General features: G+C 41.1%; 1 protein-coding gene across 1 annotated transcript in view; it reads right to left on the bottom strand.

Moving 5' to 3' along the window:
- Positions 1–21,638: 21,638 nt before the first annotated feature.
- Positions 21,639–22,699, bottom strand: part of SOX30 (SRY-box transcription factor 30) — a gene marked incomplete at both ends in the record, with an annotated part of 32,568 nt that continues 31,507 nt past the window's right edge. The window contains one exon of the mRNA XM_082835119.1: positions 21,639–22,020. Within this exon, the coding sequence (XP_082691245.1) occupies positions 21,639–22,020 (382 nt within the window). The remainder of the gene's footprint in view (positions 22,021–22,699) is intronic.

Raw genomic sequence — 22,699 nt, 5'->3', positions numbered from 1 at the left:
GTTCACAGTTTCATCATTAAATTGTACTATGTTCCCTTCAATGACATCATATTTTTGCAAAGCTGCGTTTTTCAAAGTTGCCGTGACATAAAATAAATATCACATGAAATCAGGAGATGAGAGTAATGGTGTTCAATCTGATTCTAACACATGATAAGCTCTGCAGTGCCCAATAGGAGCACAAGTCCATTAGCAAATATTGTGGTTGCTCAAAAGTAAAATAAAATGTTATTTTTTCTTTTAATTTGTGTGTATTATATAAATACTCACTAAGTTGTTTGGATCTAGCTATTTAATAAACAGAATTATTAGGTATTTGTATTTGGGCCTAGAGGTGCCATGAAAAAAATGACTGAGCCATTAAATGTTCCATGCATCAAGAAAGTTCGGGACCCTCACTGAGGCAGAGCCTAGAGCAGTCCCAGGATTCCCACCCTGGTGTTTATGTTCTGTGTGATCCCCTCCTCATGAGTGTACGTGGTACTGGTGACTTGCTTCTAACCAATAAAATATGGCAAAAGTGATAAGATATATGTGATTATGTTACTTAAAATTGTAACACTCAACTTCAAAGGACTCTCTCTCTCTCTCTCTCTCTCTCTCTCTCTCTCCTTGGCTTTGAAGAAGCAACCTGTCATTTTGTGAGCTACTCCATAGAGAGAACCATGCAGCAAGGAGGTGAGGGTGGGCTCAGGTTCTCAGCAGCAAAAAACAGGTCCTGAGTTTGGCAGCCTGCAAGAAGTCGAATTCTGCCTATAACCACATGAGTTTGCTTGTAGATCCTTCCCTAGTTGAACCTCTGATGAGACTGCAGCCCTAGCCAACATCCTGATTGCAACTTTGTGAGACCCTGAAGCAGAGGGACTAGTTAAGCCATGCCCAAACTATTGTCTACAGAAACTTTAAGATAGTAAGTATGGGGGGCTTCCCTGGTGGTGCAGTGGATAAGAATCTGCCTGCCAGTGCAGGGGACATGGGTTCGATCCCTGGTCCGGGAAGATCCCACATGCTGCGGAGCAACTAAGCCCCATGGGACACAACTACTGAGCCTGCGCTCTAGAGCCTGCATGCCACAACTACCGAAGCCCACGTGCCTACAGCCCGTGCTCCGCAACAAGAGAAGCCACTGCAATGAGAAGCCCGCACACCGCAACGAAGAGTAGCCCCCGCTCTCTGCAACTAGAGAAAGCCCACGCGCGGCATCAAAGACCCAACAGAGCCTATTAAAAATAATAAAAAAAAAAAGTGTGGGGACTTCCCTGGTAGCGCAATGGTTAAGAATCTGCCTGCCAATTCAGGGGACACAGGTTCAATCCCCAGTGCAGGAAGATCCGACACAGCGAGGAGCAAGTAAGCCCGTGAGCCACAACTACTAAAGCCCGTGAGCCACAACTACTAAAGCCCGTGTGCCTAGAGCCCATGGTTCGCAACAAGAGAAGCCACCGCAATGAGAAGCTTTTGCACCACAACAAAGAGTAGCCCCTGCTCTCCGTAACTAGAGAAACCCCGCGCGCAGCAGCAAAGACCCAATGCAGCCAAAATAAATTAATTAATTAATTTTTTAAAAAAGATAATAAATGTGTGTTGGGAATTCCCTGGCAGTCCAGTGGTTAAGACTCTGAGCTTCCACTGCATGGGGCACAGGTTCGATCCCTGGTCAGGGAATTAAGATCCCATGTGCCACGTGGCACAGCCAGAAACAAAAGCAAAAAATAAGATAATAAGTGTGTGTTGTGTTAAAGTGCAAGTTTGTGGTAATATTGTTACATGGCAATAGGTAACTAATACACTCGCCATGTGGATATCACACTGACCAGCCTCATTTAATGAAAATACCATTCTTTGCAGTGTCACCTCTGGCATAAATCAGACACAGCATTTTTTATAATAATGAGAAGTAGAAGCCACCTAAATTTCTAATAGATTTTTGATGAATAGATCATGATACATTTTATCCACTTGACAGAATAATAGATGGCCAATAAAAATCATGTGGAAAAATAGCTAATTACATGGGAAAGTTTTCACAATATATAATTAAGTGAAAAAAATGAGTTATAAAATCGTATGTTCAAATATATCCTAATTGTGTAAAAGGTGAGTTTTGTGTGTATCTGCATTATAAAAATGGTGTTAAAGTGTGAGTCTTGTGTGTATCTGAATTGTAAAACTGTTGTTAAAGTGTGTTTGGGAGAGGAAGGATTACAAGTGTTTAACAATCTTTTTGTGTGTTTTTAAAATTTTCTATAGAGAAATTGCCTACAAATTTCCTACAAAGAGAACATACTACTTTTATACACACAAATTCATACACGCATATTATTTAAATCAAAGAAAAGTCCCTGCCTTGAGGAATTTACAGGGTGGTAGAAGGAGACGGACTACAGACAAACAAGGGCATATAAAGTTAGAGATTGTATGTTCAGGACCATTTAGAGATGCAGCTTGAACCATCTTAACACAAAAGGCTCATGGGCTGTGATTGGCCCTGCTTGGGTTATATAACATAGTTGGACCAACTGCAATTGCTAGAACATGGGGTTCTAAGCCTGGATCATGAGGTCACTCTATGAGCCTTGCCTGTCATCAGCACCACGTGGAGAGTTGGGGGGGAATCTTCCCAAAGGAAAGAGAGTACCATGAACAGAAGCGGGATGAGAAAGGTGACAGTGAATGACAAGACAAGAAGCAGTCAATTTTGCCTGGAGGAGCACGGCAAAGGCACAGAGGAAGTGATGCTTAGGCTGAATGTTCCAAGGTGAAGAGGTGTTTCCAGGTATCTGGGGTCAGGAGGGCACTTGAGGAGGAGGGAGGGAGTGATATGAACAGAGGTGAAGGGAGCCAGAGAGATAGATAGAGACCAGATCATCCGAAAGTGGCTTCTGTATCAGGCTAAGGTATCTGAGCCTTCATCCTGAGGATAATGGGGTGTCCCAAAAGAACTGAAGGCAAGGACCAATGTGTTTGATCACCTTTGCTTACCTTGCAAGGTACAATACCCGATGCATACTACTAGAAGCAAGAATAGTTAATAATATTTTCTCTCTCCTGCACTAGCCTTCATGAACTCTCCAGTGACTGTGAGGAGGATACTTCGAGGAATCGTTTATAATAGACTCCGCTAAACCAGTGTGTTTCCATGTTTTTGACCATGATCCTCAGTAAGAAATACCTTTTACAACAGAATTCAACTGAATTATGTTTAAAAAAAGAAAAACACTTCCCTAGACTATCAAATTCACGATGGCAGTGACAAAAATGTATGACTCTTTTGATTATCACTATAGCCTCTATATCTGGCTCAATACTTGTCCTATGGTGGGCCCATGATATTACTATTATTACTAAGTATGTATTTACTGAATGAATGAATAGATGGACATTCGATAAATGATTCAAAATGCGTTGCAAACTACAAAGAGTTATACAGATACAAACAATTGCTGTTAGCATCCAACTCAGAGCTGGATTTATGAGGCTCTATGTTAGATCACCAGAGCAGGCAGGGGGAGGGGATGCTGAGGGCAGAGTAGAATTTGGATATAATGCCAACAGTGGGTGGTGCCCCATACACCCCACTGGAATGATTCATAGTACTTCCTGGGCCAGGGTCCCCCTTCATAGCCCCACTTCGTCTTTAACAGACCGTGAGTAACTTCAGTGGCATACTGAGACCATGATTCAGAGACTGGAGATGAGAGGGTTTGAAGATTCCCTCTCAAAGAGAGTGCAACAAATGCACAAGGTAGTCTTCTTCACTGATTAGGGGACCTGGGTTTTAAAAAGCCACTGCTTTAGATACCTTGAAAGTGCGTTTGGCTCAGGGAGGGTAGCCAGGGACCACTTAAACCCATCATATCCTCCCTGCCTCTTGAAGCTTATTGACCAGTATCATTTGCAAAGCCCTTCTCTTGCGTTCTCTGTAACCAAAGTTCTCTAAGCAAAAAGCCAAGCCAAGGAAACAACTCTAAAAGGAGTTGTTTGCCCAAATATTAGCAATGCTAACTGGGGCTGAGAAATTACTTCCTCCCAGTGTCAATATTCCTGCAAGGTTTAAGGATTAGAACCCCATTTGAAGAAGGGCTGGTCAGAAGAAATAATGATTTTCTGTCATTTTCAAAGAGCCAGAATCTTTTGTGATGAATGAAGTCATCATTAAAGATCTTTAGTTCAGGACTGCACTAACAATAATTTAATAGTTATAGATGACTGTGGGGGGAATTTCCAATACCAATCACATAGAGCCTTTTTCATTCAAAAAGCAAGCCAAGGGCTTCCCTAGTGGCACAGTGGTTAAGAATCCGCCTGCCAATGCAGGGGACACGGGTTTGAGCCCTGGTCCGGGAAGATCCCACATGCCGTGGAGCAGCTAAGCCCGTGCGCCACAGCTACAGAGCCTACAGTGTAGAGCCCGCGAGCCACAACTACTGAGCTCTCAAGCCACAACTACTGAGCCCATGCGCCACAACTACTGAAGCCGACGCACCTAGAGCCCATGTTCCACAACAAAAGAAGCCCCTGCAATGAGAAGTCCGTGCACCGCAACAAAGAGTAGCCCTGCTAGCTGCAACTACAGAAAGCCCATGTGCAGCAATGAAGACCCAATGCAGCCAAAAATAAATAAATAAAATAAATACATTTATAAAAAAAAAAAAAAGCAAGCCAAGGGTTAAGACAATGTTTGAAAGCTAAGGTTCAAGATTAAGGGACTTTGGGAGCAAGACCTGGGTTGGATTCCATTCTCTCCCCTGTACCTTTTAAGTAATCACTTTGGTCAAGTTAAAGAACATACCTCTCTAAGCCTCAAATATCTCAGCTATAAAAATTCAAAGGTACTCTGAGGATTGGAAAAAAAATGTGGAAAAAAATGTAGTGCTGTACCTGGCACATCATGTGTTGGATAAATAGTTGTGGTAGTAATGATGACAATGATGATGATGGTGGTTGTGATAACCTTTATTATTTTGTCCTAAAGCAATATGAAGAGATATAAGATCAGGTTAATACTCAGATTCCAGTTGGAAAAATAAGCTGGATTCCCAAATAACCACAGTACCAAGCAGTATTCAAGAATGAGTATCACATTCCTATCTTCTTGAATTTATCCAAGCTGTTCCAGCTACTGGAAAAGACGTCTCACACCATGTTCACTTCTTCAAATATGGCCTGACTTTGTTTCAAATGCTGTTATTCTATGAGACTGTCCTTGATCACTCAAGTCAAGGAAGCTCTCCTGCAAGCCCCCCACCCTTCATTTGTGAGACAGTCCTCCTGCAGCCTTTCAATAAACACTGCTTTCTACTTGAGTTAATTTGAGTGAGTTTCTGCTTCTTGCAGCCAAAAGAGCTTTGATTCAGATACTGCCAACGCATGTGGTTTCAGACATATTGAGTGTGAGGGTGCTGGAAACGCAAGGGAGGATGGAAGCAAGCCAGGCAGAGGGTAGGATGTGGGAGTCACAGGCTGATCATCAAAGATGGTTCAGAACCCATGACATCTCTAGGGAGGGAAAGAGAGATGAGAGAAAAGACTGGAAACATGACTGATTTCAAGAAGAACTTAGATAAATTCTTGTCCCACTAAACGAAATCACACTACCACCGAGCACCTAGTGCGTGTGGCTGAGCACTGCCTAGGCACCAGGAGAGAATGTAAAGTAGAGCAAACACGACCTCTGACCTTCAGGAAATTACACCTACACCTACAACTTCTAGTGAGCACAGATGAAGTGCAAGGATGACTATCTTGCAGTTCTTTCTCTTAGAGGGTCTTAAAGCATGAGACAGAAGAATCGGACAAGACCATACCAAATAATATATTCAAAAGTGCTTTAGCAATGGTAAACAGCTTTGTATATATAACTGATGTTAGTGTTCAGTCCACAGTTATGGAGGACCTACTGTGCCAGGCACAGTGGCAAATCTTTTATACATATTCTTTGAAGGAAAAAAAGTACCCTAGAAGTAGGTGCTATTATCCCATTTTACAGATAAGGCAATGGAACCTCAGAGAGGCTAAGTCCTTCTGTAAGGTCATGAGCTGGTGAGTAGCAGAGCCAGAAGTAAATGCATATTTATGTTTAGCAGATTTTTGACAGAAAGAGAAAAAAATTATATTTTCAATAAGTGGTACTGGAACAACTGGATATTTGTACGAAGAAAAGGGAATCCTGGCCTTTACCTCACGTTGTATACAAAAATTACCTTGAAATAAATCATACAGCTAAAAGTAAAGCTAAAACTACAAATTTCTAGAAGAAATCACAGGAGAATATATTCACAACCTGAGGTAGGCAAAGATTTCATGGACAGAATACAAAAGTATAAACCATAGGAGAAAAAAATGATAAATTAGACTTCAAAAGAAAGCCACCAAACTTCTGCATTTCGAAAGAATGCAGAAACAGCAAGCCACAATTTGGAAGAAAATATTTGCAATGTAAATATCAGATAAAGGGCTTGCAACCAGAATAAAAAGAAGGTAAATCAATCTTTTAAAAAGGACAGAAGGTTTGTAAAAGATGATACATGAATGGATAACAAGCACAAGAAAAGATGTTCAACATGATTAGTTATCAGGGAAATGCAAATTAAGACCACTGTGAGATACCACTTTATACCCCTGAGAATGACTAAATTTAAAATGACTGACAATACCAAGCATTGGGGAGGATGTGATGAAGCACCTGGAACTTTCAGATATTCCACTTTGGAAAACAGTTTGGCAGTTTCTTATCAAGTTGAAAATATACAGGACTTCCCTGGTGGTCCAGTGGTTAAGAATCCGTCTTGCGATGCAGGGGACACTGGTTCAATCCCTGGTCGGGGAACTAAGATCCCACATGCTGCAGGGCAACTAAGCCCGTTGCGTCACAACTTGAGAGCCCAAGTGCCACAACTACAGAGCCCACATGCTCTGGAGCCCGCGCGCCACAGCGAAGAGCCCACACGGCGCAATAAAAGATCCTGCATGCTGCAACTAGGACCCAACACAGCCACCAAATAAATAAATAAATATTTTAAAAATATATATACTTATTCTATGACACAGCAATTTCACTCCTAGGTATTTGCCCAAGAGAAATAAGTGCACATACAAAGAGAGTTTTACTTGAATGTGCACAGAACCTTCATTCATAATAATCAAAAAATGGCTAACTCAAAGGCTAAACAGATCATTGTACATCCATAGAATAGTATATTACTCAGCAACAAAAAAGAACTATTCATATATACAACAACACTGATGAATCTCACAAAATTTCTGCCGAATGAAGCCGGGAACAAAATACTACATTCTCCGTGGTTCGATGTAAAAGACATTCTGGAAAAGGCAAATCTAAGCTGCAGCGGCAGAAGATACATTGGTGGTGGCCTGGGGTGGGGAGTTGGGGGGTGGGCATTGCTTGGAAGGGGCAGGTAAGAATTTTCTAAATCTTGATTGTGGTGGTGGTTGTATTGGTGCACACTTCTGTCAAAATTTATTGAGCTATTTGTACATTTAAAATGGGCACATATCACTGTATGTAAACTCTACCTCCAGAAATAGTTTTTAAAAGAACCTTAAAATGTGGCGAATTGTTCCACAGGCTCTGCGGCGGGGAGAGGGCCTCCTCAGGTAGACTTGTTGTGGAAGACGTGGAGTTGGCATGGGCGGGAAACCTTCCGGAAATTATTTAGTTTATAAGTCACTCTCCACCTTGCCAAGACCTTTCACACTCTTAGAAGTTGCAGTCCCTCCTCAGGTCCTGTCAGACATGGAGTGCTGGGCCGGCAGGAGCAGGGCTGCCCAAAGGACAACAATATGGAGAAAGGGGACTGTTTTTTCCAGGTACCTCCCTGAACCTAGGACACATCATCTCACTTAGTTCTGAGTTCCCCACAAAAACCCTCACGGCCTTGCTCCTCCTCTGGGCTCACATCTTTGCCTCACTTCCTTAGAGGGCTTGTCTCTGTCTCTAGCTCTCACTCAGCAGCCAGGGGCCCCTCACAGGTCCTTGGGCAGAACAGAGACTGCAATAGCCATCAACTCTGAACCCTTTACCTTCTCCTTCAGGGAAGCCACAGGACACATTGGATGGAATAAATCCCGCCAATCACAAGCATTCAAACATTCTCATAAGTACTGTTCTTTTAAAAAGCTGGAAAGTTGGGTTGAGGAGTTTGGGGTTATTATTAGCACCACACACTATAAAAAGGAAATGCCACTGATGATCTTAGATGGCTGTATTTTTATATGGGATAATTCAAGCTTCCTTCTTAGAGTTTCCAGTCATAAGAAATCCTTAATAAAAATACTACCTCAGGTCGTACCCTCAAACCCAGCTCAGCATTGTTGAAATCCGTTGGGACTATTCCAGTCAGGACTGACTGGGAGAATTAGGATTGCATTTTTAGCCCATTCTTATGGCTGTTCCCTTCTGAGCTGCTCAGGTCTGTCCTACCAGAAGAAAACAACCAATTAATCAACCTATGTATAAATATTTATTTGTAGTGACCATGTGGAAGCAGCATGGCAATGGGCTGATCTGCAGACTCTCATCAGACTGATCTGAGCTTGGTCCCTGTGTTGCATAAGGCAAGTTGCTCAGCCCTTCTGTGCTTCCTCTACAGAATGGGTCATTGTGAACCCTGTGAGCTAATGCCTAATGTCTGGCACTTAGTAAATACTCAGTAAATGCTGATTCATTATTATTATGTGTTCACTCATGCCTCTTACCATGGGGACTGCAAAAGTGTGGTTTTGCCTTTGGGAATTCTATATTCCATTTTGACACTCAAAACATACAGGCAGGAGAATAAAAGAACAACAGAAGTAATGAAATCTCACGTTAGTGAAGTTGCTAAGAAACGTGCAATTTAGCCTTTCAGATACTGCTGGCCCCCTGCTTTGAGCTTTATTGGAGAGGAATTTGTCAGTGTGTGTCAAAAGCGTTTAAAATGTGTTTGTCCTTAAGAAAGCAATCTGTCTGTCATGGAGGACTGACACAGGAGGACCATGCCATTTCTGTATGTAGACTAGATAACTTTAAGGTCTCTTAGAGCCCCAGGAGTCTGGGGCATCTTTAAGTGAAAATATTAATCTGAATTTGGAAAGTCATAGGGGTTAGGGGTACCTAACTCCATGTATTCAGTTTAGTTAGGCTGTAGCAGATCACTAATTTTCCATCTTATTTCACAGAACCCAAGGCATGACTTGGGATTTACTGACATAGAAAATAGTCACGGCAGTTGTGTTTCCATTGTATTTGCACCCATCACCTCCCATCCCAAGAAGAAGGAATAAATCTGCAGCTGTTGTTTGAACTTCTGCAATCTGAAACAATTTGAAAACCACAGCTGTTAGAGGCATAAACCTGATTCTGGCTTTGTCCTTGATCCACGTCTCATGTTTCATGGAACTCACCAAAAGCCACGCTCCGGGGGTTGAGTCAGAGAAGGCCGCTTCTCCTAACCACCAGCCTCCCAGAAAACAGAAGTGCTGAGTGCTTATTCCTGAGGGGACTTTCCAGCATGAAGCAGAGCCCGTTTGTGCCTTGGTTCAGTGGAACCAAACCCCTGAGAGGGGTGCTGATATTCCTAAAGTCCTACGAAAAGTTCAGCTACTACCCAGCTTTGCCCACTGGCAAGCAGAGATGAACACTATGGCAAACACCAGCATCTGGCTCCCAGCAGCCTGGCTATTTGGAGGAAGGGGCAGTCTGGAGGGCTTTAGTGCAGCTCAAGTTAACCACGCTAGTCTACCCTCACTTCCATAGAGAACAGCAGGCTGTATTCAGGCATCTCAGCGACAGCTGTGCCTTCCAAACCAAAACGTTGTTCGGAAAGATGATCCAAATGTGGGCTATGTGTTTCAGTGGGATTAGGTGGGACTTTCCTACTCAAATGGCCCTTTGTGTGCTTCTCAAAGACAGGGTATTAACCTCACGCGTGCTAAAGCATGATGGATGACTTGGAGCTCTCGATCTACATTTGGCTGGCAGTCAGAACTGAACCATCAGAATGCCTGGGTATCTGATGGACAGTGCCTGGCTTATTCAGACTTGTTTCTGATGGAGCGGGTGGATCCTGGGGCTTTTGCTCCATCCAGGTTTGATAAGCTAAACAAGGCTGGAATGTTGTTACAAAGTTCCTCTCAAGGCAGCAGAATTCAGTGTCCTGAATCAGTAGGCTCTATTATCATTTTTGTTTATATTCAGCATCTTTACCTACTTCCAGATCTACTCCGACCTCTGCCCATTTGTTGCAAGGTGTGGTCTCACCCGAGACTGGGGCAACTGGAGCACAGGGCCTCTGCTCGAGTCACTTCTCCCAGCTCCTTAAAGTCACCTGCTTGGTCTTCTTGCTTTCTCAGTAAGATCCCTTGCAAGTGTGAAGTGCTTCTGTCTTCATCAGTGCTTTGGACTGTCTTCCCAGGCCAAGGGGAGTCAGAAGTTGACCTGCTCTATCTTGCCTGTTACAGGCTTGCACCATTATATGACAAGAGTTCAACACTCCCAGGCTGGAAGTGGGGTGGGATTGCCCCTCCATTCTCCTACAAACCAGAGTGGAGAAGGGGCTGCTTCATCTTCTGGTGAAGAACTGAGATTTTAGAGGTTTCAGAATGATTCAGATGTCTTGGTTCCCAACAAAAGCTGTGTGGGAGACTTAGGCTGGCCTGCTGCACTGATCCCTTGACTAGGCCCAATGGCAAACAAGTTATCATGTGGGAGGAGCTAAGCTAAGTACCTGGGGTGTCACCAGAAGTCATGAACCCAGAATCCAGGCATTATAAACCTAATAAAGGATTCAAGGGAACAAGCACTCCTCTGGCCTGGCAGACCCTTCACTCCACATGCTGAGTCTCTTCACTCAGTGTGAAGAAGGGGCTGAGACTGAGATGTGTGGGCTGCTGGCCTGAGACAAAGTGAGGTCTGGGGTTGAGGTGGAGAGTGGCTGCATCTGCCATCATGGAGCCCTGGTTCTATGTGCAGCCTCTGCCCTGCTCGCTGGCATTGGCAACAGTGAACCAAAGTGAGAGCGACCTCAGTAGAATGGCACATCTTCTCAGTTATTCCCAGACACAACCAGCCTTTGTGCTCTGGCCTAGCTCAGAGGAAATAAGAGAGCCTCTTAGAAAGTTTAACTCCGGGACTTCCCTGGTGGCGCAGTGATTAAGAATACGCCTGCCAATGCAGGAGACACGGGTTTGAGCCCCAGTCCGGGAAGATCCCACATGCCGCAGAGCAACTAAGCCTGTGTGCCACAACTACTGAAGCCTGCATGCCTAGAGCCCATGCTCCACAACAAGAGAAGCCACTGCAATGAGAAGCCTGTGCACCGCAACAAAGAGTAGCCCCTGCTCACTGCAACTAGGGAAAGCCTGCGCACAGCAACGGAGACGCAATGCAGCCAATAAATAAATTTATATATATATATATAAAAAAATAAAGTTTAACTCCATGGAAACTTTTACAAGGTCAAACTTTTTAAGCTCTGGCACTGAATTTACTTACAGGAATCTATTCTAAACAAAAGAATTTGTTGTCCTCTCCATGTTGGTAATCACAATACATGTCAGAAATAATTTAAATTCCAATAGAAAGGGATTGATTAAAGGGATTATGTTATATCAATACAAGTAAACCATTAAAAGTTGTATTCTAGATTAGTTCTTCCTGGTAGAAGTACAACCCACCACCAAGAAGTTTTCTGATCAAAACTCTAGATCTAACCACCAATTTATAGAAAATTCAGAGGACAGAGAAGCATGTTAAATGACAGCAAGGGAATGCAATCAGGAAAATTCAGAATGCAACTACTCTACAAAACAAACCTAGTTTCTTCTTCAACAATAAAATATACAAGAAAAATAAAAGACAAAATGGGAACATACAGAGAAAGAGACTTAGGATATATCTGAACCAAATGCAATGGGAAGACCTTTCTTGAATCCTGACTCAAACATACAGTTGCAGGGCTTCCCTGGTGGCGCAGTGGTTGAGAATCCGCCTGCCAACGCAGGGGACACGGGTTAGTGCCCCAGTCCGGAAAGATCTCACATGCCACGGACTGGCTGGGCCCGTGAGCCATGGCCGCTGAGCCTGCGCGTCCGGAGCCTGTGCTCCACAACGGGAGAGGCCACAACAGTGAGATGCCCACGTACCGCAAAAAAAAAAAATAATAATAATAATATTTGCAATTTGCTTTTTAAAACTCCATGAGGGGTGGGGGCGGGAGGGTAGGAAAGTATAGAATTGGTGATTGTCAAATGTGAGTGATAGGTACAGAAATTTTATGATAGTATTTACGCTTCTTTTTAATAATTTTATTTATTTATTTATTTTTGGCTGTGTTGGGTCTTCGTTGCTGCACGTGGGCTTTCTCTAGTTGTGGTGAGTGGGGGCTGCTCTTCGTTGCCGTGCACGGGCTTCTCATTGCGGTGGCTCCTCTTGTTGCGGAGCGTGTGCTCTAGGCACCCAGGCTTCGGTAGTTGTGGCATGCAGGCTCAGTAGTTGTGACTCGTGTGCTCAGTAGTTGTGGCTCGCAAGCTCTAGAGCGCAGGCTCAGCAGTTGTGGTGCACGGGCTTAGTTGCTCCGCAGCATGTGGGATCTTCCCGGACCAGGGCTTGAACTCATGTCTCCAGCATTGGCAGGCAGATTCTTAACCACTGCGCCACCAGGGAAGTCTTATGCTACTTTTATATAGTTTGAAATTTTTCATAATAAAAAGTTTTTGGAAATCATGTTGTGGAAGAAATCTTGTATCATGGAAAACCGTTTATGGCATATTACATTAAAAGAAAGAGGGAGTTGTATCTTAAGTACTATTATGATCTCATTTTTGTAACTCTGTGTATGTGTGAAAAAGTCTGCAAAAATATATGAACCAAAATGACTGATGAACTATGATTAATTCTGAATGACTGAATTACAGTGATTACACTTTTTTAGTGTGTTCACTGCTATAAATTTTTATAATAATCATTATTACTCATATATAAGCACGAAATAACAATGAATATATTTAAAATTAGAAAAAATATATGCATAACTATATTTGCACAGAAAAGTTATGGGAGGATAGTCTTCTAGGATTTGGGGCTTTCCTGTGTTTTCCTAATTCACTGAAAAGAGTAAAATTTCTTATAAAAAGAAATTTAAAACAAAGAAAAGTTGGCTTCATTTTAGGGCACTGAAATGGTTCTGATCACCAATTCCAACCTGGGGCAGGGGGGCCTTTCCCACACCACCAACAGGCAATTCTCCATGACACTGGCTGGGTATTCTACAATGTAGCTCAATTCTGACACCATCCACCTGGAGATAATGTCAGACCCTACAGGTGAAGGACTCAGTCCCACAAGACTGTTTCCACCCTACTTCAGACACCAGTCATATCCCCAGGTTACCACCTGTGTTTCCGACTGACCAGGTAGAGAATGAAGCTTCCCAGTGACCCTCTGCTAGGATTCAACCAATTTGTTAGAGTGGCTCACAGAACTCAGAGAAACATTTTATTTATTAGATTACCAGTTTATTATAAATGGTAATAAACGGATATAAGTCAGGACCATCCAGATGAAGACATGCATCAGGACAAGGTATAGGAAAAAGGGCATGAAGCTTCCATGCCCTCTCCAGGTATGCTACTCTCCCAGCAGCTTCATATATTCAACCTGGACGCTCTCTGAACCTCATACTTTGGGGATTTTTATGGAGGCTTCATCACATAGGCATGATAGATCATTAACTCCATTTTCAGCCCTTCTCCCTTCTCAAGAGAATGGGGGGCGGGGCCGAAAATTCCAAGCTTCTAATCATGGCTTGGTCTTTCTGGTGGCTGACCAGCACTCATCCAGCCGTCATCCAGGAGCCCACCCAGAGTCACCTCATCAGAACAAAGACGCTCCTATCACCCAGAAAACTACAAGGGTTTCAAGAGCCCTGCATCAGGAACCAGGGTCAAAGACCAACTATTAGAAAAAAAGATGTTCCTAGTTCTCTGATCACTTTGGAGATTCCAAGGGTTTTAGAAGCTCTGTGCCAGAGACAAAGACCAAATCTGCATTTATTGTTATAAATCATAATATCACAGATATTTTAAGAAAATGTTTGAATACGTCATAACTACCAATTTATGCACTCTATTTCTGTACAAAGTTGAACAGTTCCCTGGCAGACCTGAGTTCTGTTCCTCCACAGAGGAGATGTTTGATGTGGGACAAGTCAATTGTTCCTGAGTCTCAGTTTCTTCCACTCACTTGGTGGGTGGCCTTGGATAAGTCACTTCACTTCTTTAAGTCCTCAGTTTTTTCATTGGTTAAATAAAGAAAACAACTATTTACAAGCTTGTTATGAAGACTGAGATAATCCCATAACATACCAGATACAGTTGCACATAGTAGGTGTTCAGTAAAGTGTAGCTCCTATCTATTAATTAATCCAACAAATATTTATTGAGCATGCAATACACTGCAGGCACAGTGCTAGGTATTAGGGATAATTCGTCAAGCAAGAAACACAATGTCCCTGTTCTCTTGAAGCTTCTAGCCATGGTTGGTGGGGAGAAAATAAACAAGGAAACAAATAAATGAGATAATTACATTTGGTGATAAGTGCTTTGAAAAGAAAATTATTTCTGTGGTTATATTTACTATTAGTGTAAAAACCTTCCTGGTCAATCTCTCTCTACTCCTTTATGTTTTAGGAGCCACTCTCAAATTAAAGAGAGCTCAACAATGACTTTAACTGAGCTTGGAAATTCACTGAACTATTGACTCTTAAAGCGACATGAAGAAGACAGAGAGAAAAATGAAATGTTGGTGAGAGGAAAATCCTGAAGCTCTACCATAGCTCCCAAATGCCATTTGTGAATCATTGCCCGGTGGGATTCAGAATTACCTGGGGAGCATTTTAAAGATACAGACTCCCGGGGCTTCCCTGGTGGCACAGTGGTTGAGAATCCGCCTGCCAATGCAGGGGACACGGGTTCAATCCCTGGTCCAGGAAGATCCCACATGCCGCGAAGCGGCTAAGCCCGTGCGCCGCAACTACTGAGCCCGTGCTCTAGAGCCCGTGAGCCAGAACTACTGAGCCCGTGTGCCACAACTACTGAAGTTCCCATCCTCAAATATTCAAATTCTGGAGATCCAGGAATTTTTGTTGTTGTTGCTTTTTTTTTTTTTTTTAAGTTCACTAGTAATTCTTATGGGCAATCAATCATGGGAAGCAGTGCTTGTCAGGCAACTTATGAATTCCATTAGTCACTGAAGCTGAGAATACAGAGCTGTGTCTGTTAGTCTGCTGGCCACCATATATTTATTTTTCTAATTTCTCAAATACTTGCCCTGGTTGGCCCTCAAGGAACTTAGAATGTAGTGGGAGATATAAATGAAGGTGCTGTGGGAATACAAAGCAGGAACAACTAAGTCTTTGAGGGTTAGAGAAAACTTTCTGGAGGGGAAGAATTCTGAATGAGTTAGAATCTGCTCCAGCTGCATGTGACAGAAAACACAAAATTATAGTGGATTAAACTAGTTAAAAATTTACTTTTCTCTCATATAAAAGCTTCTAGTCTGTAGGAGTGCTCACTCTGAAATCTCATCATTGAAATTTACTAGGACAAATTACTGAAACTGCAAACCTAACACTTTCATATGATTAATTATGGCACATCTGCCTGAAGCCATATTATGCAAACATGAAAAGTCATCACTTAGGGGCTTCCCTGCTGGTGCAGTGGTTGAGGTCTGCCTGCCAATGCCGATGCAGGGGACACGGGTTCGTGCCCCGGTCTGGGAAGATCCCACATGCCGCGGAGCGGCTGGGCCCGTGAGCCATGGCCACTGAGCCTGCACGTCCAGAGCCTGTGCTCTGCAACGGGAGAGGCCACAACAGTGAGAGGCCCACCCACCGAAAAAAAAAAAAAAAAAGAAAAGTCATCACTTAGGAAGCTACAGAGTATGAAAAACAGCTCGTGATAAAATATTGAGGAAATGCAAATTTGTGTATATGCAAAATTGTGTATTGTTGTGATTACAACTGTGTGAAAAATGTGTGTATATGGGCAAATATAGAAAGACCATCATAAAATAAAAACAATTATTGGATGGATCACAGGTTTTTTCTTCTCTGAAGATTCCCTTTAGTACAGTTATATTGTTTCATAACAAAAATTTAAATGTCTTGCAAACTTTACATGGTGTCAAAGGTAGGAGTGCTTAAGAATCACCTGAGGAGCTTATTAAAAATGCATATTCCCAGGCTCTAGCCAGAGAGATTCTAATTCTATAGATCTAGGGAATGGCTGCATTTTTAACAAGCATCCCAGGTCATTTTGTTGGAAGCAGTGCACTGACCACATCGGAAAAACACCACCATATCTAGTGTCTCAGAGACACTTAAAAGTGTATAGAGTTGGAATATTATGTGTGCCAAGACAGCCCAGCTTTGCATTGTCCTAAGGACTCTGGCCAATATTCCACTATCATTGTTGGGGAAACAGTAAGAAAGTTTAAAACAAAGACTCCATATTCACAAAAATGTTTTCTCTCCCTGGTTTATATAGTGAAATATCACTAAAAGGTACAGCTTTGATCATTTTTCTTTTGTCTTTAAGCAAACTTGAAGCTACCTAATAAAAGCAACCCAGGCACTAACAGTTATGTATCTCCAGTTCTCTTACAGTCCCCATGTATCCTGTAACTTACTCCATGCCTTTCTAATAGGCCCAACACAAGTTCAGCGATAATCTGCCTTCGTGAGTGAAGCTCAGTCATTTCAAATTCGACATCTGCATTGCACAATGTGCATAAGCGTAGATCTGCATAGATCCAGTTGATTCTGTACTCACTGTATTCACTAGAATGATCAGTTTATCTTAGTTTGCCCAGGAATTTTCTGGTTTTATCACTGGTCCTAGGTCCCATGACCTCCACCCCTGCAACCCCTCAGTACTGGGCAAACCAGGACGGTTGGTCACCCCCATACCTTTCCATTGCCTGTGACCCATGAAATCACGCACAGCTGAAAAGACCCTTTCCAGGAGGGGTTATCAGCCTCCACAGACAGTGTCCCAGGGAATACAGGCACGAACATAGCTTTTGGAAGATCTTCCTCTGAAAAAGAATACATATAAAATGCTGTTCATTATTTGTTAGAAATAAAACATTTCCCTGAAGTGGTTTCAGAGGAGCCAGGGATTTAAGGTGCAGCAAATGGTCCTCCTCCTACATCTCCATCTCCCCCTTTTTCCTGCAAGCATTCATCATTTAATGAAAAGTTTACTAAGATTTGTGTGTGTTACCCATCAGAAAAGACACATGTAGGGTTCGGTCAGGCAGTTAGAATGAGGAAAGCAGAGATAAAGGGTAAATCTGTCTAGAGGATGTGGAATTTTTCATCAAGTAGAATTAGAAAGTAACTCCTTCCACACTTGTTTTCAGAAAAGTAGTTTTATTGTGAAACTCTTGGAATTTCTCTAAAATCCTAAAAAGTTAAGATGATTCAGAAAGCTGGAACAGGATGTTCCTCAGCAGAGTCTGTTCTAACATGTAGGACAGATTTTTCAGAATTACGCTGTTCACATCAAAATTATACTACTTTAAAATATTGCAAGTAACATAGAATCCCCAGAATTTCATTTTGAAATCATTTCCAAAATGGAACTTTCAAAAGTAGCTTGTATTTTTGGCTCAGGAATAATCCTTCTGACAGCTGGTTTTCACTGTGAAAAATACACTTATATGGGAATTTAGCACATTTGCCCACTCAAATTCTTGGGTGCAATATCAACTTTCATTAAAAAGTCAGTTTAGTGGACAACCAGATTTATAACAACTCTAGGTTTCAGTTCTTCTGTCTTTTAAGACCATCAGATACTTAATGCAGAATACAGGTTAATTAGTCACCACCTTCTTTCAGTAAATGATTTAAGGATTTTTTCCGATCAATGCAGAAAACCATATGTGAAGCCAACGACTGAAAACCGAAGCAACAGCCATAAGCAGCATTTTCCAGAGTGAATTCTGTTAGTAGACATTACGTTAAAAGAAAAAAGGATACTCACGCTCAGGTAGGGGAGCACTGAGATAAACAGAGCTCAACATGTCATGTCAAGATTTTTGAGAAGCTTCGTAAAGACAATAGGCATTGGCACTCTCCAAGGTGGGAACACAGCATATATTTCCCAAAATTATTTGACCAAATATTGTCAGAATATCTAAAAGGCTTGGGTTCCAACTAACACCCTTAGAAAAAGACTGCTGTTGACTTTCTAAATTTGATGATTCAACTACTTGAAGTTGGGACTAAATCTATTTTCAGTCTATTTGCAGTGAAAAGAATTTTTATTTGCAAATAAGAAGGGAAGATTTGTCCAAAGCACAGAACAGTCTGAGTGACATTCAACACACTTTGAAAGGAAGTTATTCTTATCACAAATATGGTTACCTCCAATTTACAATAAGAACAAATAAGGCCTTGAAACCTATTAGAAAGTGCTTGTGGTTTCAAGCTTAGAGAATTTCACTTTGATGACTTGGAGAGGCAAATGAATTCATTCCAATAGGGCAGGGTTTTGTTTAGTCTATAGGTCTCTACTCAGAGCTAACAGTGGTTTGAAGAGCTATAAATGAGCAGATATGGGCATTTGCAGCTAGGCATGCTTAACTGCTATTGGATATTGTTTCACCTAAGAGATACCCATATTTCCCAGCCCAAATTATATTGTGGATCTGTAAACAATCTAAACTGACTTCTGATCCCAGCATTAAGGGAGAGAAGGAAGAAGATTAAAAGAGTAGCCCTGACTCAACAGCCATTAAAATGAAGATTGGGGAAGGACTAGCCTGAAGACAGTTAGTTAGGACACACTGAACTATCCTCTATATTATTCCACTGCCTTACAAAGGGATTCCCCCAGTGAATTTGCAAGGTCCATTGGAGATATTGCCTCACACCTCTCAGAATGGCTATAACCAAAAAGTCTACAAATAACAAATGTTGGCACAGACGTGGAGAAAAGGGAACCCTAGTACACTGTTTTTAGAAATGTAAACTGGTGAAGCCACTACGGAAAACAGCATGAAGGTTCCTCAAAAAACTAAAAGTAGAGCCATCATATGATCCAGCAATTCCACTCCTGGGTATATATCCAAAGAAAAGGAAAACATTAATTCGAAAAGATATACACACCCCAATGTTCACAGCAGCATTATTCTTTTCACTGCAAATAGACTGAAAATAGATTTAGTCCCAACTTTCAAGTAGCTGAATTATCAAATTTAGAAAGTCAAGAGCAGTCTTTCTCTAAAGGTGTTAGTTGGAACCCAAGCCTTTTAGATATTCTGACAATATTTGGTCAAATAATTTTGGGAAATTATTTGGAAGATGTGGAAGCAAACTAAGCGTCCATCAATAGATGAATGGACAAAGACATACACACACACACACACACACACACACACACACACACACACAATGGAATATTACTCAGCCATAAAAAGAATGAAATTTTGCCATTTGCAACAACATGGATGGAGCTGGAGGGTATTATGCCTTTTTTTTTTTGGCCACATCACGCAGCATGGGGGATCTTAGTTCCCCGACCATGAGGGACCCATGTCCCCTGCAGTGGAAGCACAGAGTCCTAACCACTGAACCGCCAGGAAATTCCCTATTATGCTTAATGAAATAAGTCAGACAGAGAAAGAAAGACAAATACTGTATGTTTTCACTTATATGAGGAATCTAAAAAATAAAACAAACAACTATAGCAAAACAGAAACAGACTCACAGGATAAAGAACAAACTAGTGATTACCAGTGAGTAGAGGGAATGGGAGAGGGGCAAGATAGGGATAGGGGATTAAGAGGTACAAACTACTATGTGTAAAACAAGCTACGAGGATATAGTGTACAGCACAGGGAATATAGCCAGTATTTCATAATAACTTTAAATGGAGTATAATCTATAAAAACATTGAATCACTGTTTACACCTGAAACTAATATAAATTGTAAATGAGCTATACTTCAGTAAAAAAAAGAATAAGGTCTGTGATCAAAACCCAGTTCAGTCACTAAGGTGCGATTAAAATGAAATGGGATAAGATGGCTCAAACTGTCACATACAATGGTGTAGACATCTGTCATGGTGTAGACATCAAATGTGCTGTAGCTCCAATGTGAAGTTACATGTTTATTCTCTACCAAGAAATTCAAGTTTTGGTCTTTAACCACATTCAGATGATATTGCACAGAGTAATAATAAATATAAAATGTGAAAATAAAAATTTTATTGGGAAGAGGAAATGTTACATACAATTAAGTATATGGTTGATGAAATGTATCATACAGTAACAGCCTTTGCTTAAGGAACAGGTTTAGTAAAGGAAGAAGTTGGAAGCTTAGTATAGGTTTCCATACATAATTGCCAAGCAGTTTTAAGTAAAAGAGCTCAATTTGCATAAATTATACAGATCATTGAGAGAAAAGTGTATTGGTTTGTGGTGATTTCTGATCATCAATTCACTTTGTGTCTTGTAGATCTCTTTTACCCTGATCCCAACTCTGGTGGTTCTGATCCTGTTCTAATATGGTTCTCTCCATCCATAAGTGGGCATTTACCCAGAGGCCACATCGCAAATAGGATTTTTTTGCTCATTATGAATTAAACAAATTCCAGGTGCTCTTAAATGAACTCCATGGTTTTAAAGACAGCTGCTTGAACCAAATCTGGAAGAGCTCTTCCATTTAGGGAGTGTTTAAGTCATAGGTACACATCTGTAAAGAGTTTGGAAATGGCATCATAATATGTGTACACCATCTTTGTTGATACAGTTTCAAGTAAGCTAATAGGATCTGTACAATTCTAGAGACTATTAAGTTAAAATGAGTATCGCATGTGGTATGGAACCCATTCTCATTTGAGCAATACTCATTTTGCTTATTTCTGTCTCCCAAACAGAAAACATCCAACAAGAACAATTTTCTCTATGTTTATTTAATTATAAAAAAAGTAGAACAATGCATACCAAATGTAAAAAGATATCCAAAAAAGATGATGAAAATGTTTAGGAACAGAAATGACTAATTTAGCTGAAGGAATTACTCAGGTTCCATTAAAACATATTTGCAACTTATAATTAGTTATTAGTGTAAATTAAATTTAGTAACTGAGTCCCAATTTACTACTAAAAGTTATCAAAATATTTTCAAAATGTTACATAAAAAGTGAAACATCCATAAGTATTACATAAACACCAAACAAAACATCATATAAGGAAAAATAAATGTATCCTGAGATAAAATACAAATCACACTTGTCATGCCAGATTACACACCCCCTTTCCCCTCACATATAATTGTGAGGATTCAGCGTTTTGCACGTTCCAAGATAAAGTAATGATAATATACGCTGATGCAAGTTTCAGCCATAAAAATAAACTACTTCATATCTTAAATATTCCTACGATGAAACATCAGGATTCCAGTTTCACTAATCAAAAGTTTATGAAGGCGTAAATTGCATTTGGTTTTGACTCCTCAGATCACAGCTGAAAACTCTCAGCAAAGCATTCTAGGCTCTTTTTTTCACATCAAGTGACCCAGAATATATTTTAAGAAATATTTATTTTCTGCACATATTTGTTTTATAATTATAAATTCTTGAGCACTTTTTCTTCTTCCTCATCATCACTGTCAGTGACATTGACTTGCTGGATGTTAGAGGGAGTTGATGTCGGGGCTGTGAAGACACTTTCCAAGGCTCCAGTGTCCAGCTGAGGCACGAGATTTAAGTATTCTTCCCCACTGTGGCTATGGCTGTTACAGTAAGAGGTCCCATCCATGCTCTCACAACTCCAAAAATCTTCGCTGTGAGCACGTTCATCTGGGTAGTCTCCATAAGGATAGTCTCTATTTAAAGCTGAAAACATAGCCTCATGGTTCTGGCATCTGTCTTCATAATAACCAAGGCATTCTGGCACTGCACTTGGAAAATTTCCATAGCCAAAAGGAGGCCGACTATAAGGGCACGTGCTGTATCAGAAAGACAAAAAAGGAATTCGATCATAACTTGTCCACATGTTGCCTTGTATACAGACTAACTGAGCAAGTTTAACTGGGGCCTAGAGAGCTCCCAAGATAACTTTCTGCAACTACTTCATGTACTCATCCACATGTTGCCTAGTCCCAACATAAAACAAAGTAAACAACATAAAGCAAAGTAAGCTTATAACTATTACCTATTATCAGCCTCAGGTTTCTTACCTTTGGCAGCCTTAAAGAAAAATTACTTATCTGGGCCTTTCTCTCATGATGCCTTATGCCATGCAAGGTTTTAGAAATGCAGACACCTGCTGTGCTGTGCTAAATATTGACACTTAGTAAGCAGTGTAACAATTGTTCTTACTAGTATTTGAAGCAAAATTTACAGGAGGTGGGGGGAAATGTGTAACTGGGTTGAAATCAAGAGCTCTTGGGGATGGGGGAGGGCACTTGAACAGAGGATAACAACTTAATTTTTAAACTCACTTTCAATAATTAATTATATTAAAACACTCAATACCAGAAAGATTTAGAACTGATATTAAACTGTGGTTTTTAGAGATCTTTTCCAAAAAAAAATTTGGAGTGTGGGAATGTGAAGAATTGAAAAGATCACTTTGCTGTTTTATAAACTAATGGTTTTTCTTGTAAGGCAAATCTAAAAATTCTG

The sequence above is a fragment of the Leucopleurus acutus genome, assembly GCF_964270905.1.
Source record: "Leucopleurus acutus genome assembly, chromosome: 3".
Taxonomy (NCBI): domain Eukaryota; kingdom Metazoa; phylum Chordata; class Mammalia; order Artiodactyla; family Delphinidae; genus Leucopleurus; species Leucopleurus acutus.
The sequence above is the reverse complement of the archived record's forward strand: the minus strand, read 5'-3'. Positions and strand labels throughout refer to the sequence as shown.